This window comes from Equus asinus, unplaced genomic scaffold (assembly GCF_041296235.1).
Source record: "Equus asinus isolate D_3611 breed Donkey unplaced genomic scaffold, EquAss-T2T_v2 contig_193, whole genome shotgun sequence".
In the NCBI taxonomy this organism is placed as follows: Eukaryota; Metazoa; Chordata; class Mammalia; order Perissodactyla; family Equidae; genus Equus; species Equus asinus.
The window spans coordinates 76,411-102,662 of NW_027224842.1; the positions used below are offsets into that span (position 1 = coordinate 76,411).

Genomic DNA, 26,252 nt, shown 5'->3' on the forward strand with positions numbered 1-26,252 from the left:
CACCCCTGTGTTGATAGCAGCACTATCCACAATAGCCAAGACCTGGAAGCAACCCAAGTGCCCATTGACCAATGATTGGATAAAGATGATGTGGTATATATACAATGGAATACTACTCAGCCATTAAAAGAAGACGGATCCATCCCATTTGCAACAACATGGAAGGACCTGGAGGGAATTATGCTAAGGGAAGTAAGACTGAAAAAGACAAACACCAGATGATTTCACTCACATGTGCAATATAAACAAACACATGGACAAAGAAAACAGTTCAGTGGTTACCAGGGGAAGGGGGGTGAGGGGTGGGCATAGGGGGTGAAGGAGAACACTTACGTGGTGACAGACAAGAAACAATGTACAACTGAAATTTCACAATGATGTCAACTCTTATGAACTCAATAGAAATTATATATATATATAAGATCAGTCTTCAGATATCCAGTCTAGTAGAATGTTGCTTAACTCTTGAATTTGGATATCTTTCATTCCTCAGATTTGGGAAGTTTTTGGCCATTATTTCCTCAAATAAATCTTTTGTCCCTTTCTCTTTCCTTCTGGAAGTTCCATGATGCATATATTGGTCCACTTGCTGATGTCCCATAAGTACCTTAGGCTCTCTTCACTTTTCTTTATTCTTTTTTCTTTTTTCTTCTCTAACTGAGTAATTTCATATGACCTGGTTTCAACTTATTGATTCTTCTGCTTGATCAAGTCTGCTATTGAACCCCTCTGTGAATTTTTCATTTTAGTTATTTGTATTCTTCAGCTCCAGAATTTCTGTTTGGTCCTTTTTTATAGTTTCCATCTCTTTAATATTCTCATTTTGTTTGTGCATCATTTTCCTGATTTCATTTAGCTGTCTATTGGTGTTCTCTTGTAGATCATTGAGCTTCCTTAAAACTATTATTTTCAAGTGTTTGTCAGGTATTTGCTCATAGGTCACCATTTCTTTGGAGTGGGTTTCTGGAGATTTAGTTTGTTTCTTTGATTGCATCATGTTTCTCTGTTTCTTTGTGTGCCTTTTGATTTTTTTGCTGACTTTTATGCATTTGAAAAATAGCCACCTCTTCCAGTCTTTGTGGGCTGCTTCATACAGGGGAAGACCTTCATCAGTCAGCCCAGTTATAGACTGTGGGCCCTCTGAAAGCTTTTGGGCAGATGTGATTCTCTAGGCTTGTGTATGTGATTTGCCAATTAGAGAGGTTTGCCAGTTTCTTTTTCAGGAGCTCATAATCTCTTGCTCCCTCTAATATCTGTCTGTAGTACTGCAGCTTCTTTGGTGCTGCAGCAGGAAGCCACCCCACTCTCCTTTGTTCTCATTGGCCCCCAGGCATCCAAATTACGTCAGCTCCCATCAGCACCCCAAATCAGGTGAGATAGAAACCAGTCCCAATGGCAGCCCTCCAAAACGCTGGCACATAAGACACACGCTCTGCTCTCCTCCCTCCCTCCCTCCCGAGGATGAAGCTTCGAGTTGGGCACCTACTCCTGATGGTGCTGAGCCACGCTAGGCTCTGTCTGGTGCCAGACCATGCCAGTTCCATCAGCAGTTCGGGTCAAGTGAGACAGAAACCAGTCCTTCAGGCAGATCTCCAAAAAGACGGAACTGTGAATGAATTTTCCTCTCTTTTCTTTCCCCTGCTCCTCACGATGGAGGAGCTGTAAGCAGGGGTGAGCTGTGCTGGCTTGGGGGAGAGGTGGTCGCAGGGAAAATGAAAGGGCTCTTCTGCCTAGTTTCAGGGTGGAAGTTGTTAGCTTTGCCCTTACCCAGGGGACTGCAACTTCTTACCTGGCTTCTGAAGTTCTCACAAAGATACTTTGGTCCATGTATTGCTGTTACGACAGTGTCTCTGTCAGGGAAAAAGAGCCGGGACTTTGTATTCCTCCGTCTTGCTGATGTCTCCCTCAGAATGTTGCTTAACTCTTATGACCTGAGTTTCAGTGTCATGATGAAAGATTGTGAAGGAACAATGATGAAAGTTAGCAATGGAAACTTGCGAGAATGTTAAAAAGCAATAAGATGGTCAGACAACACTAAAATCTGAAAAGTCAAGTCAGGACCAGAGAAGACAAAATACAGTATTGTTCATAGGAAACATTTTCTTGAGAGCCTAGCAGAATCATGTTCAGGAAACTTATTGAGAGCCTGCCATTCATACTCAAATATTTAACTACCTTCTACTGTGTGCTGATCACTGGTCTAGGCACCGAAAGGCACTGCCTTTGTGGGACTCATGTTGTAGCTGGAAAACAAATAACTCATACTTTTAATATGAGCTGATCACAATGTAAGGGTGAAAAAGATATGGTCCCTAACCTTAAACAAATTTAGTCCACTGACTATACAGAGGGGTAAGCAAATATCTGCAATACCATGTGACTTAGGCGGTCGTAGAGTAAGCATAATTGTTGAAGATCTGTGAATAAAGGGAGGCTGAAGACAGCTGCATCGAGAAAGAGGTACCTGAGTTGGCCTTGATTAGGGAACTCTCATATTCATAAAAAGTCTATTCCAAAATCCTCAAAAGTCAAAGGAAAGGTATTGGCGCTGGCCCCATGGCCAAGTGGTTAAGTTCGCATGTTCTGCTTTGGTGGCGTGGGGTTCACTGGTTCAGATCCTGAGCGTGGACCTACCACCGCTCATCAAGCCATGCTGTAGCAGTGTCTCACATAGAAGAGCTAGAATGACCTACAACTAAGCTATACACCTATGTACTGGAGCTTTTGGGAGAAAAAAAAAAAGAGGAAGATTGGTAACATGTTAACTCAGGGCCAGTCTTCCTCACCAAAAAAAAAGCATAAAAAAAAAGAAAGGAAAGATGTTGTTAGGAACACAAGGAGCACAGCTGCGTGTGATTACAGTCATTAGACCCAGTGTTAGAAGCTACAGTGGGGCAATGAGAGACAGTTTTACCAAAGACCTTATGTGAACACAAGCAGAAACTAGGGCAGGGTTTTAAAAAATCTTTAAGGGTAATTTTTACCATCCATTATAATTGGATTTCTAATAATCATTCACATTTTTAAGTACAAATGTAACAAATATTGTACATGCCAAGTCCTTCCTCCTCACAACATCCCTGAGGTAGGTGCTATGCCTACCTTCATTTTACAGACGTGAAACAGGTTTGGTCAGCTGTGTAACTTATTCACTTAGCTGGTGAGGGAAAGATGTGGGACTTACCTGCATCTTTCTGACTCCACAGTCTGTTCTTAACCACTGTGACTGTTACGGATACACTTAGCTCCAAGAACGAAAAACGTGAAAAGTGACTAAAGTTTATTTTTCTCACATAAGAAGTCCAGAGGAGTTAGTTTAGGGATTTTGTCTTAAGCCTGTCTTCAAGGAACTAGGTTCCTTTTCTTCCCTATTGTCCTTAGTGTGTGCCTCTGACCTCAGACCAAGTCACAAAATGGCTGCTAGGTCCCAAGGCACCATATCCACGTTCCAGGACCGCCCCCCCCAAAAAGGAAGGAGCAAAAGCCAAAGGCCTTTCTATCCAAGAAGAAAGGCCTCCTCAGAAACTCCAGCCCACATTTCATTGGCCAACCCTAGCAGCAAAGGAAGCTGGCAATTTGAGAGTTTTGTTTTCAGCCCCTTGACACAAATAATCCACATCAATCTACAAATCAAAATTGGGGTGAATTTATTATGAGTCAGGTCTGAGGACTAGCCTGGGGCCTTCCTCCCCCAAGGAAGGAAGGGCACCAAAGAAGTGGGGTGTACCGAGTGGTTATACACAGTCTTGGAACAAAGAGCATCCATCATATATGGCAGGAATATCCCTTTTACAATTATCGCGAGATGCTTTGCTGGCCCAGCAGGTCAGAGGTCAGTAGGTCAGTGGTCACAAGGTGGGTGGTCACACGGTGAGCACAGCAGGTCCATAATTAATCCTTAGTTTAGGGAGAGATGCATATTAAAGGAAATGCCGATGTCGGGGGGAAGCTACCTCCTTATCTTTAAGGGCATTGTTCTTATCTTTGGGACATTGTAAGCGTTTAAAGCAGATGTACAATGCATGCTCAACAGACCTTTCTGGAAAAACAAGGTCAGGTCAAATTAGTTTCAAACCAAATGGCTTCCTCATATCCTCCAATATAGCCTACTGCTTGTCATTTATTTATCACCCTTACAGTGTAGGAGGCAGGTGAAAGTGAGTTGGGTGGGTGCTGAGTGAAGCCACTTAAACAGCACGTGCACAAACAACCTACACACTCACTCTGCTCAGTTACCTGCCTGAGAAAGTTGGAGTTACGAAGCCTAGTGTAGAGGGCTCACGTGACCCAGTCCTTTCTTTTCCTTCTTGTGTATCTGTTCTCTTCAGCCAGACTTGGCTTTTTGCTCTTACCCAGCATGTTCTTTCCTTGAAGCCTCCACACTCCCACTGAGGCTCAACCTGCTCCCTGACGCCACCGCCAGTGCAGTCAGGACGCCTGCATTCCGCCACTAAGCGTGTATTAGTGTTAGAAGAGACGGCGCGTCACAAGAGAACCACAACCATACCTTCAACGCGAGAGAACGTGTGCTGCCCTCTCAGCAATCATGTCAAGGGCCAGGAGAGAAGGCTCTAGTATCTTCAGTGACCTGGGCTCCTTCTGTTTCGCGGCTCTGCCGTCTTCCACATGCGACTTCTGCCTCATTCCATCTTGAACACCGCAGAACGGCACGTAGTAGACACAAACGACAGGGACTGAGAGGGGTCAAAGCCAAGGGAGTGGTTTCCAGTCCTGAGCATGCTGCGGGGGCTTTTTCCGCTTTTCACCATTTACTCGGAGTTAGCAGTTCGACCTGAGCTCCACTAGACGGCAGCACGTACACACATTGAGTATACCAATGTGCGAATCCTTAAAAACTCAAGGAAACAGAACCAGCAAACTCGGAAGAAACCTGAACTACACATCCCAGCATTCATCATTAAGCGCCTGACTTGTCTGCACGAAGGTCGGTCTCCGTTTGCCGCTCGCGCAGTGACCTGGAGGACGCCATCCACCTGCTGCTACTCTAAAGTAAGATTTCCTGGTATTTTTTCAATGAAACTTTAAATGGACTGGGAAAAGGAGATGTTTAATTTTTAGATGTTGCTTTGCTCTGCACGTTACTTATTTCAGGAAATCTTAGCAGTTAGATCAGGATAAGGATGCATTTGGAAGTCTGGTATCTTAAGTTTTTCAAAATAACCAAAGAAGAGAGGATTTTTCAGTGTTTTAAGTGAACATTTTTCTTCCGGGCTCACGAAGACAGAATTCCTGAAAATGCTCTGTCTCTGATAATGAAAAATTAACACTTTGATTCCAGTGTTTACAGTAAGAAAGCCATCAAGTTTGCTTTTCATATTGGATTTTACCATTTCAGTCTATGTTTGCAACTCATTTTCCCAAAAACTCTGTTTTAGCGTGGCAGTGCAGTTGACCTAACAGTAAACCTTCGGCTCCAAACTCCGGGCCCAGAAAGGCGGGGAGGCCGCCCGGAGCCCGGCGCCCAGAGCCGCGGGGCGCACGGTCTCAAGTCACAGCGTTTGATCCGCACGCTCAGGACTGGGGGTGGGTAAAGGTTCCTGGAGTCTCTCATTCCTAAAGTACATACTGAAAATATCTCAACTCTCCCCAAGTTTAAAGTGAGTATGAACCTCTCGTGTAAGAAGGGGGAAAACCAGTGAAAATTTCGTTGCCTCAGAGTGGCTGGGCTTCTTGGTGGCTGGCGAGGGCGGCCGCGGTCGGAGCGCCTCGGGCAGCGGCGAGCTGGTCCCGGAGTCGGGCGCCGGCAGCTCGGGGCAGCGCTGGGAGCAGAGGGAGCGAGCGCCCGGGCAGGGGCGGGGACGGCGGGGCACCCCCTGGAACGCCCGCCGCCTGTCCGCGCGTGGACGCCGCGGGCCCCGGGCGGCCGAGGGCTGGACGGCAGGCGTCCGGGCGACACGAGGCCCGCTGGGATGGCCGGTGGGAGGCCCGGGTGCGACGCCGGCTGGGACGCGGGAAGGAGCGCGCGGGACCCGGCCGCACCTCGGGCCTTCGCCCCGCGCCCCGCCTCCCCCAGCGCGCCCGCCCCCGCCTGCCTGACACCCCCCCCCGGCGCGTCCGCCCACGCCTTCCTGACGCCCCCCCCCCGCCCCCGGCCCTCCCGCCCCCGCTTGCCTGACGCCTGCCCGCGTGAGCGCCCCCGGCGGGCGGAGCCGCGCGTGGCTGAGGAGGACGGAGTGGGGCTCGGGAGGAAAGGGCTTCGGGGCCCAGGCTGGAGAAGCCGCCTGCGCCTTCTCGGGCGCGGTGTGTGTGCGCGCGTGCTGCTTGAGTGCGTTCGCTCAACGCCCTCCCAGCTCGCTTCCCTGCCTTTCCCATCCTGAGGGGGGAAGACGGCGCCCCCACACGCCGGCCCCCGCGGCTGCTAGGGCTGGCGGGTGAAACGTGGGCCGGGGTTCTGAGCAGGCCTTCCTTCTTGGGTAGAAAGACCTTTGGCTTTTGCTCCTTCCCTTGGTGTTTTTTGACGCGGATGCGGATATGGTGCCTTGGGACATAGCAGCCATGTTGTGACTTGGCGCGAGGTCAGAGGCACACGTTGAGAACAGCAGGATGGGGGAGAGAGCCTGGCTCCTTGAAGACCACCTCATTTGATCATCGTTTGACTCCTCGCCACCCCGACCTCAGCACTAGCCGTTCCGCGCGCCCTGCAGTCGGCACTGATCAGACCTGATGCACGCCACCTTTCCCCAGGTCACAGTGTCTCAGTCCTGCCTGTCAGAAGTGACTGACTGTGGCTGTTAAAGCGTTAACTCCCGCCGGCTTAAGCTTGAGAAGAGGATCGGCAGCGTTATGGGGAGGCCTGCGTTTCGTCTGTCTCTCTCACCTGGACCAGGCCACATCAGTTTCCTCATCTGTAAAATGGGGGTATTGGACATGATTTGATTTTCCGGTTCTTTTGTTCAGTGACTTTCTGAGGCCGATGGTGAAATCTTTCCAAGGGACAAGGAAAAACCACAGATGAGAGCCAGCCCTGATGGCTTAGTGGTTAAAGTTTGGTGCACTCCACTTCAGCCTCCTGGTTCAATGTTAGCTTAGGGCGAATCTTCCCCTGCAAAAATAAGAATATAAATAAACAAACTAGAAATGATTGATGGTGCAAACCCAACGGAAGTTTACAGGACAGAAAGCAGGAAGGACATGCCCAGTGGCATAGCAGTGCGTGCGGGCACAGCGGGGAGGATGGGGAGGGGAGGACTCCACCCCTTCTGGATCAGCATTGGGTTCTCAAAAAACCGAAAGGTGGGTCAAGTTCAATGTCTGTCTCTTACTGAGTATCAGTTGAGTGGGCTGTGCCAAATGGTTTTGATGTACAAAGCTAGGTATCTAGAGTGGGCGCTCTTGGAGAATTCTCATGGTGGGAATATTTGTGCTGAGGTGCCATCTTCAGGTTCTTAAAGGAGTACATTGAACCATTCATTCTAGATGTTACTGCATAGGACCATGTCTACAGTGCATGCCATTAAATACACGTGTCTGTAGATTAAACCGCAGGTTCCGTTATGGGTCGACTTGATGGGAAGGTCATCGTCCTGACAGCTGCTGCTCAGGGGATCGGCCGGGCCACTGCCATAGTAAGTTACTATCTCTGTTTGCTTCCTGCCTTTAGAGGTGTTGAATCACGTGGACAGATCCCATGGCTGTTTAATTCTGCTCTACTTCTTTTTTTTATTGGCTTTTGTGCTTCTGTTGTCTTAAGTTACAAAAATAAAAGTTGCTACTCTTGATCCCAGGCAGATGAAGCAAGGCTTACCTCACATATTTATTATGTGACGTCTCATAACTTTTGACGCTGAGAACTTATTTCTTTGCCTCAGTTTCTCTGCACTGTAATAAATTTGTTACAGCGGGCCTAAAGGAGTACATAGCCCTCTGAAATCACCTCAGTTCAGACATAGGACTCCAGAGTTCTAAGACTATCAGGTTACCTTTACCTTGTAATTTATAGCAGCTTCTTGCACATTATAGTCCTCACTTGAGCTAATAATGCAGCTTAACTGTAACGGTAGGATTAGTTTGATATTTGTAAATACACTAGTATACTCTTAGGAGGAAAAGTGTTGAAATAACCCATTTTTCTCATTATTTTGGGTTTAGTCACCTGCTCAGAAATGGAATAAAGGCTGTCAAATCACAGAATAGTAGTATTTTGAGAGGTGTTAATAACAGAATCCTAGTTTTTTAAAAACACGATTGTATTTGATGTTACTAAAAGGGACAAAGTCAGATGACAAGCACAATGTATGTCATGTTGTACTAATTAATGATAAAAATAACAATGGGAAGGGCTAAGTGAGACTAGATAGTTTGAAATTCCACCCATGTATAAGGAAAACAATGAAAATAAGATAAAGGGAGAAAAGGCTAAAGGATTTTCTATTCATGAGAGCAGCTTAACCAAGTAAACAAAGGATTCATTTGTGTGTTGTCTTCCAGGCTTTTGCAAGAGAAGGTGCCCAAGTCATAGCCACAGATATCAATGAGTCCAAACTTCAAGAACTGGAAAAGTACCCGGGTAAGCAACTCAGCAGCTTGAACTTGGGATTCAGAGTCCATAAGGTATTATAAAAAACAGTACTCGTCTGCTGAAAGAAAATTACTTGGCTGGTCAGCTCCACCGGCCTTCTTCTTAGAGCCTGATTCTTTGATATCAAATCTATATTCTGTGAACCTACAGACAAAAATCTGTATACTTAAATATATAAAAGTTGTATACTTAAAATTTTTTTTATCCAGCATGTTGAAGGATTCAGTACCTAATTACAAAGTTGTATGTGAAATTTAACAGTTGTTGCGTTAACTTTTAATGACAACTTTCACTTCTGTGCCCTACTCAGCACAGTGCTGTCCAGTAGGAAAATGATGTGAACCACGTGTGTGATTTAAATTTCCTGTGGCTACATTTAAAAAGTAAAAAGAAACAGATGAAAATTAATTTTAGTAATGTATTTTATTTAACTAAATATATCTAAAATACCATTTTAACATACTCAATATAAAAAAAATTTATGGAATATTTTACGTTCTTTTTTCATACTAAATCTTTTAAATTCACGTGTGTTGTACACTTACAGCGCATTTCAGTTCTGACTAGCTGCATTTCAAGTGCTTAGTAGCCACATGTGCCTGGTGGCTACCATATTGGAGACAGCTCAGCCCTAAAGTCACATATGATCAGAAACCCTAAGAGATTATGCAAATTATTTCGCTGTGTATCACCCCTTACTGCACCACACTGAACTCAACTCCAGCATCAAAGGACTTCAACTAGAGTTCCTCTGAAAGAAATCAGAACAGACAGCTCATTTGAAAGTTAATTCTTCCAGCAAAATAGAACAGGTTATATAATCAAATGCAAATTAGCACATTGAATTCATGAACGGAATTAGACTATGCTATTTTAATTATTGGATTGTTTATTTATTATTGGAAAATTATTTAATTTTAATAATAGGGAATTTTAACTCCAAGTCAGAAAAACGCTGTTGTACTGAAAAAGTATTGAAAAAGTACTAAGGGAAGAAAGTCCTCCCAAAACTTTCTCCCCTTTCTCTCCTTTTCTATGTTTATAATCTTTTCTTTCTATATCTATAAAAGAATAATAAACCATATTTTTTTAAAAACATTAAAATAGTGACTTTCTTTTATTAGAGAATGTTTGGGGTTTTTTAGTAACTATTACAGTGTGTCTCTGAGATCCAATGCTGGATCTCTCATGTCTAGCTTTCAAGTGTTTCATCCCTTCTCCTGGCCCCTCATTTCTTCTCCTTGCAATTTAGTGCAGAAATAAGTGATTATACCCTTGACTGACAAAGTTGTTTCCAATAAATAATGGAATTGACATGAAGGTAAAGTGCACAAATGGAAACAGTCTCCTGTCTCACTGCCCTGCCCTTCCCTACCCCTCACTCAGATAGGATTCAGTGTTCCTGGGGCAGTGACTCACCTCTGGGGAAAGAGCAAGCCTGCGCTCTGTTATTACTGCTGGCTCACTGAGAAGCATCTAATATAGATCATTCATACTTCACTGTAAAGTCTTTTCTCAGAAAAGGCCTTTAGTATTCAATTTAGAGAGTGAAGAGAAAGGGAGGGAAAGAGAGGTGTGTTATTGGGAGTTCAGGATGGGGAGGATTTTAAGATTTTTATTAATGAGATTCTTAAGATTCTTAAGACCCTACCAATGGTCAACAATCCTATGAAGGCAAAATGGACAGATACTGTAATCTTTGTACTTCAAAGCAGCTACATCTACAAGACTAAACATTTTTTATGGGTATAAGTAAATAGTTTCCCTTGTTTTATGTTTCAGGTATTCAGACTCGAGTCCTGGATGTCACAAAAAAAAAAACAAATTGATGAGTTTGCCAATGAAATTGAGAGAGTTGACATTCTCTTTAATGTTGCTGGGTAATTCATAACTTTTTAATTTCATTCTCCTCACAGAAAGTTTTCTATGTCTTTTATTAAAAGAAATTTGATAATATGGCCAAATTATTCTTTGTGAACCCTAATATATTCCTTAGGAAATAAAGCTGGATTTTGGACAGAATTTTTGTTACAAGTAAGATTCAGCAAGTAAAACAGCCATAGAAGTTGACATGTGCTTGGGGCCTAAAGGCACTTAAGGATACTCAAGACAACTGCTACCAATCCAACGCTGTTGATCTACCTAAGGCTGGGGACAGGCTCACACCAGTGGACTTGTCACTGATGTTCCACTAAGACTTATAAAATAAAATTAAAAACTGTTTTCCAGGAGTGTCTTTAAGGCAAAGTATATCTGCCAAAAACTGAGTACTCAGTTTATTGAAATGCGAATGTTCCCCATTTGTTGGCACAACATTCTGGCAAGTTCTTTCTACCTCCCAAGCGCAGCATTTCTTATTAGGACAATTAATCCCAGCAAAAGAAGTTTCACTCTGTTGCTTTATATACAGCACAAAGAGAATGGCTTAATTGAACTTGATAGAGTAGTACCAAACTTGCTGAACCATGCTTGAAGGATGAGAGACTGGAGCTGGAGCAGCCCCATGTGGAGCAGCTAGTGCTTGTGCTCACTCTCCCTTTTCAGGCATGACAGTAGAGATGAGGACAGTTGAGGCTTACGCAGGACTAAGTAGATAGAGTCTGATGTTCCACTTTTCTTGTGTGGTGTTAACGTTTATACTGTGGCATTGATAGAAAAATCCTAGAGCCTTCTTATGTATTTTTATGATTCTTCCTAATCATGTTTCAGTATGAAAAAAGTCTGTCTATTCATAGTTTATCATGTGTTACAATGTATGGAAATTAAAGCAACAATTTATGATTATCTATTTTATAAATAATCTGCTCATCTTTCATAGAAGAATATATTCAGAACCATGAAAAAATCAACTAGCAAAATTATTTTTTGAGCATCTATTAAATTTTCAGCAAAGTAAGGGATATAGAAATATAGCATGTGGTTCTTGCTGTCATTTGATTGAACTGGAAGTACAGTGGTACATGGGAATCACAACTGACAATATTTTATAAGTAATTACATAATTTTGGTCCAGGGGACAGTGAAATCAATTAGGACCCCATTGTTATAAAGCTTCCTTGAGGAAATGTGACTTGGAAAATAGCAAAGGCTATTTTGAGGGTTTTCTTTTGTTCTGCTTTGTTTACTCAGTATGTCAGAACTGTACAGTAGCGATATTACTTTGCTGCCCTGAGATGGTGAGATACTTGTTTTCCCTGCAACTTTGATTTCCCTTGAGAATGATAAGTTCTTGCCACCTGAGGGCACTGCTGCTCTTGAAATCAGAGTCCACTGGGGCAAGTGTCCTCAGTTGTTTGTAATGGCGTTGATATTTCCTGTGCATTTGGTATAGAGCTTCTTATGTTTGGGGGCTCCAGACACTTGCCGCCTTCTTTTAAAAGAAGGATCTTGTTTTCAAATAATGAATTTTTTACCTTAAGTTGTTGAGACACTTACTTACCTAATGTACCAAGTGATACTATGTTTGAATTGTTAAAAGTCTTGGTTAGGGAAGGGACAATGGTCTAAGTCAATAAATGAAAATAAAAATGAAAAGGAAGTGGAATAGAAATCGTTTTTAATGATAATTTTTCCCCATTGTTTAATTACTCTTCCAGTTTTGTTCATCATGGAACCTGGTGACTTTTATTGTGATATTATTTCACACTTACGTAAGCATTACAAGACTAGTACAAAGAACTCCTGTTTACCCTTTATCTAGAGTTCCATTGTTAACATTTTGTCCCAACTACTTAATTAGTTGCATTTTCTCTTCTTATATTCATTTTTTTTCTGAACCATTTGAGAGTGAGTTGCAGACATCATGCTCCCTTTCCCCTGAATTCTTCAGTATTTTGGAAGGACAAGAATATTCTTTTATGCAAATAACAAATCAGAAACTTTAAATATGTATAATACTCTTATCTAATGCAAAATCCATATTCAGAGTTTCCACTTGCCCTGATGTCTTTTAATTTGGAACAGTTCTTCTGCCTCTCATTGTCTTTCTTAACTTTGATATTTTTGAGGAGCACAGGCCAGTTATGTTTTTATAAGGTCCCTCAGTTTGGGTCTGTGTGATGCCTCCTTATGATTAGATTAAGGTTATGCATTTTTGGTAGAAATACAACAGAAGTGATACTGTGTTCTTTTTAGTGCATCTTGATAGGAGACACATGATGTCAATTGATCCCAAGACTAGTGATGATAATTTCGATCGCTTGGTTAAAGTGGTATCCACCAGATTTTTCTATGTAAAGTTAATTATTCCCCATTTTTAACCACTAAATAATTTGTGGGGAGATACTGAGACTGTGTAAATATCTTATTCCTTAATAAACTTTCACTTACTAGTTTTAGCATTAATTTATTACTATGACTTTTAAAAAATGTGGTGATTGATTTCATTTATTTTACGCTTACTGGCATTTACAAAGATGCATTTGAAGAACAACATTTTTAAAAGTTATTTTATCGTGGAGAAACGATGGTGTAAAACAGTAATAGGTCTCAAATTTGAAAATAAATTGCTATGATGAAACAAATGAGAATGTGGAGTCATAAAATATAATAGAAAATAGGGGTGCATGGGATTCTTGGGATTGCTGATTTCAGGTTCTTAGGATAGATACCCAGTAGTGGCATAGCTGGGTCATAGGGTATTTCTATTTTTAACTTTTTGAGAAATCTCCATACTGTTTTCCATAGTGGCTGCACTAGTTTGCATTCTCACCAACAGTGTATGAGGGTTCCCTTTTCTCCACAACCTCTCCAACATTTGTCACTTTTTGTGGTTTTGGATCAGCAATCCTAAGAATCCCATGCACCCCTATGTTCATCGCAGCATTATTTACAATAGCCAAGACATGGAACCAACCTAAATGCCCAGAAACTGACGACTGGATAAAGAAGATATGGTATATATACACAATGGAATACTACTCAGCCATAAAAAAGGACCAAATTGTTCCATTTGCATCAACATGGATGGACCTTGAGGGTATTATGGTAAGCAAAATAAGCCAGACAGAGAAAGACGAACTCTATATGACCCCACTTATAGGTGGAAGTTAACATATAGACAAGGAAAACTGATCGGTGGTTACCAGGGAAAAGGGGGGGTGGGGGGAGGGCACACAGGGTGAAGTGGTGTACTCACATCATTACTAACGATAATGTACAACTGAAATCTCACAAGGTTGTAATCTATCATAATCTTAATAAGAAAAATCATAGAAAAAATATAATAGAAAATAATACAAAGCCAACATATGGATAGGTCTATGGAAATTGTGTTAAAAGCCTGCCAATTCCAGATTTGTTCTATTTCTTGTAATTTGTTTAAGAACAGTTTGCAGAAAAATAACCCATGTGTAACAATTTGCTGCTTTTCCCATTTTTGACCTTTGGTTCCCGACCTTTCTCTAGAATAAAAAATACGGATTGTGGGGGAGATTTGTAGGGGAAAGAAAAAGAGACCCAACTGCTGAGCCTTTAATGAATTTTTATTTACCCTGCAGTCGTTAAAAACAATATAGACACATTAAATAAAAGAGAACTCTCCAAAAATCTTGTTAAAGCAGGATTTCTCAGCAGGATCACTGTTGATGTATTGGGCCAGATGATTGTTTGTCGTGGGGGCACTCTTGGGTGCGTCGTAAGATGTTTAGCAGTATCCTTCGCCCCTTCCCCACTATATGCCAGTGATGACCCCATCCGCTGTTGTGATCTCCAAAATAGTCTCCAGACATTGTCACATGTACCCTGGGGGCAAAATTGCCCCCGGAGAGAGCTGCTGTCCTCCAGCGGTGTTTTGCTCCAGCTCCCGTGGTGCTTTAAAATTCCTTGGACATGTGCGTGTATAATGTTCACATAGTTAGAAATAGTTTTGATTAAATTTGAGAATCAGTATTTTCACTTAAAAATGTAGTTTACGTAGTTATTTTTTCCATCTTTTTTATTGTGGTAAAAATATACGTAGCATAAAATTTACCATTTTAACCATTTTTAAGTGTACAGTTCAGTGTCTTTAAGTAAATTCATAGTATTGTGTAACCATCGCCACAGTCTATTTGCAGAACTTTTTCATCATCCCAAAGAGAACCTGTGTATCCATTAAACAGTAATTCCCCGTTCCTGTTCTCTCTATCCTCTGTTAATTTCTGTTCTGATTTCTGTTTCTTTCAGTTGTTTTTAATCCATTTAGCTATAGCGTAATTTACTCTATTATTCTCTGTGACAATGGCTTCATTCATTCTTATAAGGCGTTTTAAAAGGTTATTTCTTTAGTTTATATTCCTAAGAGAGGGATTAGTGAATCAAAGGTTATGACGTTTATGATTCTTCTGTAATTTACCAATTGCTTTCTAAAGGGTTTATACTTATTTACACTGTTAGCATAATGTGTGAGAGTACCCATTTCACTGTACCTTCATTGGGCATTATATTTTCAGTTGTTGGGTGTAAAATGGTACCTTGCTATAAAGAGGTTAAAGGTAGTTCAACACATTTTACTAATTGCATCTTTTGTGAGAATTGTTCTATTCTTTGTCCTTGATGTCCTTGTCTATTCCTTTGATGACAAAATTTTTTAAAATGTATTTGATATCTTAATAGAAATAGATGTTAGTTTTTCATCATATTTCTGGGGGTATTTTTCTTGGCTTGTTTTCCTTTTTATTTAAATTGTTACGGTCTTGAAACTTACAAATATAACTTGGCTTGGCTTAGGTCTTTCACCATAACAGATTATAGTTGGCAGGGATGGGGAATAGCATTCTGTGAAAATCAGAAGTAATTTTTATGTGACTGGAAATGTTCTTTTAACATGTTCATAGTCATGTCTAAGAATATACTGTTTATACTGTTTTACCTTTTTTTTTTTTGAGGAAGATTAGCCCTGAGCTAACATCTGCTGCCAATCGTCCTCTTTTTGCTGAGGAAGACTGGCCCTGAGCTCACATCCGTGCCCTTCTTCCTCTACTTTATATGTGGGACGCCTGCCACAGCATGGCTTGACAAGCGGTGCCATGTCTGCAGCCAGGATCTGAACCCGTGAACCCCGGGCCCCCAAAGAGGAACGTGCAAACGTAACTGCTGCACCACCGGTCTGGCTCCTGTTTGCTTTATCTTTAATAATTTAAGTGGATTTTTCTAACTTTTGTTTTATTTCTAGTGTTGTATTTGAATTTGCTATTCCTTTCTCTAAAAGAGAGCTCTGCAAGTTTTTATGTAATAACGATTTTAGAAGTGAAATTTTCATGGTTTTGAATCTTGTAATGGTATGGCTAGTCTTTTGCTTTCTAAGAACTGGCTAAGACCATATGCGTAGATACATTTATTTTCTCTTATTTACTGTATTTCTGTTTTTCAAGAAAAGTACCTGAGGACAGGATTTTTCCTCCATGTGGACGCTAGACATATTTAATGATATCCTTCTAAGGAAGCAAGGGTATGGTTCATATTTCCTTAGTTTTGAGTAGTGTGGCCTAGTTGTGATCCAGTTATAAAAGAGTGAGGAGTTCAAAACATTTCCTTTTATTCATAAATTTGTTTCATCAAAGTTATTGTTAAAGCCAACATTTATTTGTGTAACGATAGATAATAAATCTTTGTTATTTGTTGCATGTGCTTTTCTAAAAATTAGGAAACATGGTAGGGGGAGGAAGTCTGTCTTTACTCTTGGGCCAGATCTCTGTGAGGATTATTGAGTCTCTTGCTTTTGAAAAGATAATTAGTTAACAATGATAAACAGTGGAATGATGGGCAAATTAGATTTATTATATGACACAGCTCCCGTTCAGCGATGATAGCTAGCTTGATTTACACTTAGACTTAAATAGTTGGTGAAGGAATGAAATAACTTTGAAACTTTGGGTGATATAAAGTAAGTCAAGGTATTATCAGGTTATGGGTAGTGTTTTTAATAGAATGAAATATTGAAAAAGCACTGGAGTAATACCATGCTTTCTGTAACTTAGTTCTGGGTCTTCTATTACTTGTGTGTCCCTAGGTCTCAATTCTTTCTTTCTTTCTTTTTTATTTGTGTGAGGAAGATTGGCCCTGAGCTGACATCTGTTGCCAATCTTCCTCCTTTTGCTTGAGGAAGATTGTTGCTGAGCTAACATCTGTTCCAACCTTCCTCTATGTTATGTGGGATGCTGCCACAATGTGGCTTGATGAGCAGTGTGTAGGTCTACACCCAGGATCCAAACTGGGGAAACCCATGCTGCCAAAGCGAGTGTGTGAACTTAACCACTTGGAAAGTCAAATATAAAGTTGGATTGATGATCCCTTTCAGAAGCAAATTTAATAGCTGGAACGTTATCTTAACAGTCATCTAGTAAAGTTCTCTCATTTTACAAGTGAGGAAATTGAGCTCTACTGAGGTTGCAGTTTGCTTAAGGTCATAACTCTAAGTAGTAATTAGGACTAGAACCAAGATTATTTGACTCCCAGATCAGGGTTCTTGGTGCAGTACTATGCTTTTAATAGCCCATTAGGATTTTTTGTATGTATTTTATAACAATGAAGAATGTAGAATATTTTTCTGTAAGTCATGTCAGAACTCTTGTTCAAGAAACCAAAGGACACTTGTTATGTCTTAAAGTAATTTTTACAGTTTTGTGTCATTGCTACAGTCTCAAGGAAGTAAATTAGCTACAATTCTATTGTTGTGACAGTGGATTATTTAGAATCTTCTTGATTCCTTGTGTTTTTGTTCATATGCTTCAGAGTTGTTTCCTTACTATTTAAATTAAGATAAGGTGATTATTTACTGAAATCACTACAACATAACTCAGAAGCTAAGGGAACTTTCTAGGAGTGTGCAATTAGTGACATAGTTGTTTTCGATCAGAAAAGTTTCCTTTTCTAATCTCAAAGTAGTTTGTATGTGTTCTTTGTTCTGATGTACAGTTTCTACTTTGGATTTGCATGCTCCATAGTTTTGACTCTGTTTTAAGTTCCATAACCAGTTTAACAGTATGACCTTTAGGGGTCAGAATAAATTCCATTTGCTAGGTAGAAAGGTCTTGATGCCTACCTATAGCAGGAGGAAGTCTGGAATAGGAGAAAAAAAGTGAGAGTAAACCAATTCTAGTCTTCTATAAAATTTGAGTAATTTAAACTAATCTTTCTGCTGTGAAAAAATATTCCTTATTTGACCTTTCCATCGTATGTCTTATATTAGAACTTGGAATTCCATTTCTTTATTACCTATGTGATTTTATTATGGTGAAAAATGTGGAATAAGTTAGAAGTTGGCCAAAGAACAGTTACCCTTCCCTTACATTCTTTGATCAGAGTGGGGAAAGTCCAGAAGCTTGGATCAGATTTATGGAACTCATGTCAAGTCCTGGTAACTCTCTTACTACTTTCCTAAATGCACACTATAATAATAGATCAAGAAATATGGAGGTACCCAGAAGATTTAGAACTTAATTGTCCATAAAAACAAGGATCAGTATCTTTCTACAAGATTATCGTTTAATGGGGAGCCAGGATTAGTTACACCTTTAATACTATAAATAGTTGAAACAGCTTATTTTATCTGCAAAGTAAAAAACATCCAACTATACAAATAAGATAAGGATTGTTTTAACCATTCAGCTTATTCAGCAAATACTTATTAAATGGCTATTTATTTACTAGGGGATACAGTCGTGACGTCCATACTATCCTGTGGCTCTAGAGAGCTGTTTCTTTCTAGTGTCATATGTATTTGTGGAATTTTTATGTAATCAAGTAGAATATGTTTAATTATAGCTGTGTTTGATTTGCTGTAAATTCAGGACATTGGACTCACTTGTTTAAAGCCCCCATCTAATTAAAACATTGCTAAGAATTGTTTTTCCTGAGTACTTTCTTTTTTTTCTTTTTTTCCTGAGTACTTTAAAAATCTCTCCCCATTTTTTACTTGCTATATTAAATGAAAGCAAACCTCTACTTCTTAAGTACTTTGTAATTCAGATCTGGCTAAGGTATGATTTGGGAGTTATCAACTACATTTAGATTCTGGCTCCACAATTTATTTACATTGTGACTTCGGGCAAGTTACCTAACCTCCCTGTGCCTCAGTTTTCTCATCCGTACAATGGAGATAATAATAGTACCTATCTTATAGGGTAGTTCTGAGGATTACCTGAGATAATGCGTGTTAAGCACTTAGAACAGTGCTTAACCCAGTAAATGTTACCTATGGCGGTTGAATCTTCTCTAGGAACACCCAGTGAGGTGTAAGGGCAGGGGACGCTTGAAATGAATGACTTGTATGTTTTTATGTCATGAATTCACAAATAAGCATTAATCCATGTTTAACTGAATATAATCAGAAGTGTGTGAGTTTAAATTCTAGATTTCCTTACTTATATAAATGCTTATCTATACAAATTTGAGTACCTACTGTTTATAGGCCACTTATTCTAGGGTATAGAACACTGAGCTAGGTGTTAAAATAATATTCTTTATATATTTAACTTTCTTATTCTGGAAAATCACAAGTGTATTCAAAAAGAAGAAAATAGAACCCTGCCAAGTACCTGTCACCAAGCTTCAACAATTACCATCTCATGGTTAGTTGAATTTCATATATACCCACCCAGGTCCCCCCTCACTGGATTATTTGGAAACAAATTCCAGACATCATATTATTATATTGAATTTTTTTGTTTTTTAAAAAAACTGTGCCGTAGAGGGTTTGCCTAAAATGAACTATTTGCAAAAAGACAAGTTGATTTTTTTTTATTTTCTTTTGGTGCCAATACAAGAAACAGGTAGCATTCTTGATTTCCTTTAAGTGGTAGTATCTTTGGTGTTTGGCGTCCATCATAATTGTAGTTTAGAGGTTATTATACTCTTCATGTTATTTTTTTAAAGATTTTTTATTTTTTTCCTTTTTCTTCCCAAAGCCCCCCAGTACAGAGTTGTACGTTCTTCGTTGTGAGTCCTTCTAGTTGTGGCATGTGGGATGCTGCCTCAGCGTGGTCTGATGAGCAGTGCCATGTCTGTGCCCAGGATTCGAACCAACGAAACACTGGGCCGCCTGCAGTGGAGCGCGCAAACTTAACCACTCGGCCATGGGGCCAGCCCCTACTCTCATATTATTGAAGTATAAATATTTCAACATTTTATTATGAAAAATTTTCAAACTTACAGCTAGATTGAAAAAATTTTACATATACTTACTGGAGTCTACCTTTAGTATTTTACTGTACTTATTTCATCACATATTTATCTATCTATCCAACTCTCCATTGATGTAACAATCCATCTTGTTTTCTTATTCATTTCAAAGTAAACTGAAGAGATCAGGATAATTGAAGTTTAATTTTTAAAGTTGCCTTTTCAACTAGATTTTATCAGATTTCTTGTTCTGCATAAAATTTGTTGTTGTGAATGATGGTTTATATCTGAAGTTCTGAGTTGTGACAACTCATTCTCTGTGGTTTCAGTGCTTCTCATTTTGAACTTTGCTTTCATACACTGGGAACCTTTCTTAGAGTATTTAGCTTATGTCCCAGTAATTCATATTTAGCCAACACTAAATAGAATGAATAATGAGGGTTTTGCATGTGTGTTTTCACTGGTCTTTTAAAAAACACTATTCTAGGAAGTCCTTGTGTGTCCCAGGGTGATACAGCAAACTAATATGCTATTTTAGGAATCTCCTTTAAATTTTTCCATTTAACGATTATTTTGAGGGCCAAAAGTCGCTGTTTTGGTGTGTAGCTCTTTTTCTTGGATCTTGGTATTCTGTAAAGTGCCTAAATATACTTTGATCTCCACATGACTGTGTAACTTGTGACAGAAAAAGCTGTTCTCCACACCATGAGCTTCTTGAATGCTAATGATAGCCATGTAGTAAATGCTTATTGAGTAAATAAGTAAGGCAAATGTATCAATTTTTATCTTTATTTTGTTTTTTGAAGTTTTCGTTTCCCTTAAAACTTACATGAAGGAAAGAAGGCTACTTTTATTCTCTGTAGAACAAAGTGAAGTAAGTTGTTTATATTCTAAATACTTCGTTAGCATATTTTCAGACTTAAGTTATTGTAAGGTAGAGGTAATGAGAGTTCTAGAACATGCACACTCTGAATTTATTTAATTGTGAAATATTCCAGACAAGAACACAATATAAATACCTTTCCACCTACTACCCAGCCTTATGAAATCTTATGTCACATTTGCTTCAGATTTCTTTTAGAGAAGTAAAACATTACAGGTAGACATGAGGTCTCATGGATTTTAAAATATTGTCTACATATATGAACATATAATGGACACGTTTTTACGTAGTCATAAACATTATTTAGAATTCTTTTGGTTTCCTAAGTTTAAGTTGCACCCTACAGTACATATTATTTTACAGCTTGCTTTTTTGTTTAGTGTTGTTTTGGGGAGTATGAAGTAGCCTCAGATCAGCACTATCCAAAACAATAGCCACTATCTCTGGCTATTGAGTATTTGAAATGTAGCTAGTGTGAATTGAGATGTGCTGGAAGTGTATTTGCACAATGGGTTAAGACAAAATGAAAAAATTATGTAAAATCTCATTACGAATTCCTTTATATTGTATATTGAAGTGATAATTTGGATATATTGGGTTAAATAAGATATTAAAATTAATTTCACCTGCCTTTTCAATTTCCTTAACTTGGCTTCTAGAAAATTTTACATTATATTTGTGGCTCATGTTTGTGGCTTACATTACATTTCTTTTGGACAACACTAATCTAGATTGCTCACTTTTCATTCCTGTTTAGTATTAAGTTGTATGAGTAAACTGTAATTTATCTACCCTTGGTGGATTTTTGAATCTTTTTCTAATTTGGTGCTATTAAATGTGGTTCCATAAACACTCTTCATCATGTCTCCTTTGAACATATGCTAGCGTTTCTTCAGGAGATCAATTTTACTTAGGTCATAATAGTTTATAACATTGTGAAATTCCAGTTGTACATTATTATTTGTCACTCACCATATATATGTGCCCCTTTAGCCCTTATCCCCACCCCCGAACCTCCTACCCTTAGGTAACCACTAATCTGTTCTCTGTCCATGTATTTATCTTCCACATGAGTGAAATCATACGGTGTTCATCTTTTTCTGTCTGGCTTATTTATCTTAACATAATATCCTCAAGTTCCATCCATGTTGTTTCAAATGGGAAGGTTTTGTCTTTTGTTATGGCTGAGTAGTATTTCATTGTATATAACTACCACATCATCTTTATTCAATCATCAGTCGATGGGCACTTGAGTTGCTTCCACATCTTGACTATTGTGAATAATGCTGCAAAGAACATAGGGGTTCATGGGTCTATTTAAATTGTTGATTTCAAGTTCTTTGGATAAATACCCAGCAGTGGCATAGCTGGATCATATGGTAGTTTTATTTTTAATTTCTTGAGAAATCTCCATGCTGTTTTCCATAGTGACTGCACCAATTTGCATTCCCACCAGCAGTGTATGAGGGTTCCCTTTTCTCCACACCCTCTCCAACATTTGTTCTTTTTTGTCTTGGTGATTATAGCCATTCTGACAGGTGTAAGGTGATACTTAGTGTAGTTTTGATTTGCATTCTCCTGATGATTAGTGATGTTGAACATCTTTTCGTGTGCCTGTTGGCCATCTGCTTTGGAGAAATGTCTGTTCATATCCTCTGCCCTTTTTTTTTTTTTTTTGGGTGGCTCAAACAGCAGAAGTTTATTTTCTCATAAGGAGGCTGTAAGTCAGAGATGAAGGTGCCACCAGAATTGGTTTCTGGTGAGACCTCTCTTCTTACCTTGTGGACAGCCACCTTTCCCTGTGTCCTCACATTCCTCTGCCCATTTTTTGATTGGGTTGTTTGTTTTTTTGTTGTTGAATTGTATGAGTTCTTTATATAGTATGGAGATTAACCCCTTGTTGGATATATGACTTGCAAATATTTTCTCCCAGTTGGTGGGTGGGTTGTCTTTTTGTTATGTTCTTGGTTTCCTTGGCCTTGCAGAAGCTCCTTAATCTGATGAAGTCCCATTTGCTTATTTTTTCTTTTGTTTCCCTTGCGAGAGTAGACATGGTATTTGAAAAGGTACTGCTAAGACCGATGTCAAAGAGTATACTGCCTATATTTTCATCTAGGAGTTTTATAGTTTCACGTCTTATCTGCAGGTCTTTAATCTCTTTTGAGTTGATTTTTGTGTATGGCGAGAAAGATAATGGTCTACTTTCATTCTTGTGCATGTAGCTGCCCAGTTTCCCCAGCACCATTTATTGAAGAGACTTTGCTTTCTCCATCGTATGTTCTTAGCTCCTTTGTCGAGGATTAGCTGTCCATAGATGTGTGGTTTTCTTTCTGGCTTTCAGTTCTGTTCCATTGATCTATGTGTCTGTTTGTGTACCAGTACCATGCTGTTTTGATTACCATAGCTTTGTAGTATATTTTGAAGTCAGGGATTGTGATGCCTCCAGCTTCATTCTTTTTTCTCAGGATTGGTTTCACTGTTTGGGGTCTTTGGTTGCCCCATATGAATTTTAGCCTTCTTAGTTCTCTTTCCCTGAAGAATATCATTGGGATTCTGATTGGGATTACATTGGATCTGTAGATTTCTTTAGGTAGTATGGACATTTTAACTATGTTTATCTTCCCAATCCATATGCCTGGAATATTTTTCCGTTTTATAATGTCATTATTGATTTCTTTCAATAATGTCTTATAATTTTCATTGTATAGGTCTTACCTCCTTGGTCAAATTTATTCCTAGATATTTTATTCTTTTTGTTGCACTTGTAAATGGGATTGTATTCTTGAGTTCTCTTTCTGTTAGTTCATTATTAGAGTATAGAAATGCAACTGATTTTTATAAGTTGATTTTGTACCCTGCAGCTTTGCTGTAGTTCTTCATTATTTCTAGTAGTTTTCCAGTGGATTCTTTAGGATTTTCTATATATAAAATCATGTCATCTGTAAACACTGAGAGTTTCACTTCTTCATTGCCAGCTTGGATTGCTTTTATTTCTTTTTCTTGCTTAATTGCTCTTGCCAAAATATCCACTACTGCATTGAATATTAGTGGAGATTGTCTTCTTCCTGTTTGTCTTAGAGGGATGGTTTTCAGTTTTTCCTTGTTGAGTATGATGTTGGCTGTCAGTTTGTCATATATGGCCTTTATTATGTTGAGGCACTTTACTTCTGTACCCATTTTGTTGAGAGTTTTTATCATAAATGGCTGTTGGATCTTGTCAAATGCTTTCTCTGTGTCTGTTGAGATGATCATATAGTTTTTATTCCTCATGTTGTTAATGTGGTTTATCACATTGATTGATTCGCAGATGCTGAAGCATCCGTGCATCCCTGTATAAATCCCATTTGATCATGGTGTATGATGCTTTTAATGTATTGCTGCATTCAGGTTGCCACTGTTTTGTCGAGGACTTTTGCATGTATGTTCATCAGTGATACTGGCCTCTAATTTTCCTTCTTTGTGTTTTCCTCATCTGGCTTTGGGATCAGGGTGACAGTGGCCTTGTAGAACGTGTTAGGAAGTGTTCCATCTTCTTGAATTTTTTGGAAAAGTTTGAGAAGGATAGGCACTGACTCTTCTTTGAATGTTTCCTAGAATTCTCCAGAGCAGCCATTTGGTCCTGGACTTTTGTTTTCTGGGAGGCTTTTGATTACTGTTTTAGTCTCTTTGCTTGTGATTGGTCTATTCAGATCCTCTGTTTCTTCTTGACTTAGTTTTGGGAGGTTGTATGAGTCTAAGAATTTATCCATTTCTTCTAGATTGTCCCATTTGTTGACATACTGTTTTTCACAGTCTTCTCTTATAATCCTTTGCATTTCTGTGGTATTCGTTGTAATTTCTCTTCTTTCATTTCTAATTATATTTACTTGAGCCTTTTTCCTTTTTTCCTTAGTGAGTCTGGCTAAGGGTTTGTGAATTTTGCTTATCTTCTCAAAGAACCAGCTGTTAGTTTCATTGATCTTTTCTACTGTTTATTTGATTTGTTTCATTTTTTTCTGAACTTAGTTTTTATTATTTTCTTCTTTCTGCTGACTTTGGATTTTGTTCTTCATTTTCTCTGTTAGGCATAGTTTAAGATTGCTTATTGGAGATTTTTCTTGTTTCCATGGTGGACCTGGATTGCTGTGAATTTCCCTCTCAGGACCTCTTTTGCTGCATCCCATATGACTTTGTATGATGTGTTTTCATTTTCATTTGTCTCCAGATATTTTTTGATTTTTCCTTTGATTTCTTCAGTGATCCATTGGTTGTTCAGTAGCATGTTGTTTAGTGTCCACATATTCATGACTTGCCCAGCTTTTTTCTTGTAGTTGACTTCTAGTTTCATAGAATACAGTTGAAAAAGATGCTTGATATGATTTCAGTCTTAAGTTCTTGAGGCTTGCCTTGTTTCCCAACATATGGTCCGTCTTTGAGAATGTTCCACGTGTACTTGGGAACAATGTGTATTCTGCAGTTTTTGGATGGAATGTTCTATACATATCTGTTAAGTCCCTCTGCTCTAGTTTTTCATTTATATCCCATGTTTCCTTGGTGACTTTCTGTATGATCTATCCATTGATGTAAGTGGGGTGTTAAGGGCCCCTACTATTATTGTTTTGCTGTTAATATCTCTGTTTAGGTCAGTCAGTAGTTACTTTGTGTACTTTGGTGCTCCTGTGTTAGGTGCATATACTTAAAAGTGTTATATCCTCTTGGTGTAGTGTCCCTTTTATTATTATATACTGCCTGTGTTGTCTCTCATTGCCTTTTTTATCTTGAAGTCTACTTTGTCTGATACAGGTATGGCAAGACCTGCTTTCTTTTGTTTTCCCTTAACTTGGAGTATTGTCTTCCATCCCTTCTAAGCCCGTATTTGTGTTTAGAGCTGAGATGTTTCCTGGAGGCAGCATATTGTTGGGTCTTGTTTTTTTAATCCATCCAGCCACTCTGTGTTTTTTGATTGGAGAATTCACTCCACTTGCATTTATAATGATTATTGACATATGAGGGCTTAATGCTGCCATTTTATCACTTGTTTTCTGGTTGTTCTGTATTTCCCTTGTTTCTCAATCCGGTGTATTTCTGACTGTGAATTAAGTTTGGCGACTCTCTATGAGGGTTTTCTCAGTTTTGTCTTTATTTATCATTTGTGTCTCTGTTCTGAGTTTTTGTTCAGTAGTTATCGTGAGGTTTGTATAAAAGATCTTGTAGATGAAATAGTCCATTTTCTGATAGCCTCTTATTTTCTTAGTCTGAGCAGGTTCCATCTCTTCCTTCTTCCCTGAGTTATTGTTGTCACAACTTAATCCGTTTTGTGAGTTTTGGTTAAAATGAAGTGATTATAGTTATTTTTGATGTTTTCCTTCCCTTTTTCTTTAACGTTATAATTGTTTGCTAACCTGTTGTGATAGAGAGTTGTAATATTCTGTTTTTGTCTATCTCCTCGCTCAAGGCTTGGTTAACCCTTTTTTTTTGAGGTATGAGGGCCTTCGTGATCATTTCTTTTATGTGAGGTTTTGTGGCAGTGAACTCCTTTAGCTTTTATTCATCTGGAAAAGTTTTTATTTCTCCAGCATATCTGAAGGATATTTTTGCTGGGTAGAGTATTCTCGGCTGAAAGTTTTTGTCTTTCAGAATTTTGAATATATCATTCTGCTCTCTCCTAGCCTCTAAGGTTTCTGCTGAGAAATCTGAAAGCCTGATAGGGGTTCTGTTGTAGGTTATTTTCTTCTGCCTTGCTGCCCTTAA

The 26,252-nt window shown here is 39.2% G+C and overlaps 1 protein-coding gene across 7 annotated transcripts in view; it reads left to right on the forward strand.

The window, feature by feature from the left end:
• Positions 1–4,798: 4,798 nt before the first annotated feature.
• The window catches only part of LOC139043175 (uncharacterized short-chain type dehydrogenase/reductase y4lA-like), a 91,910-nt gene continuing 70,456 nt past the window's right edge, over positions 4,799–26,252 (forward strand). For 5 of the 7 annotated variants that reach the window (XR_011500255.1, XR_011500256.1, XM_070503453.1 and 2 more), the window contains exons 1-3: positions 4,799–5,010; positions 7,495–7,586; positions 8,449–8,527. Coding sequence is in view for 5 of the 7 variants with exons in the window: in XM_070503453.1 (XP_070359554.1) it covers positions 7,515–7,586; positions 8,449–8,527 (151 nt within the window). In the remaining 2 variants the exon portion in view is untranslated. Of the gene's footprint in view, positions 5,011–6,141; positions 7,255–7,494; positions 7,587–8,448; positions 8,528–26,252 lie in introns of those variants that run through there. The other 2 variants (XM_070503458.1, XM_070503454.1) reach the window with 1 other exon arrangement.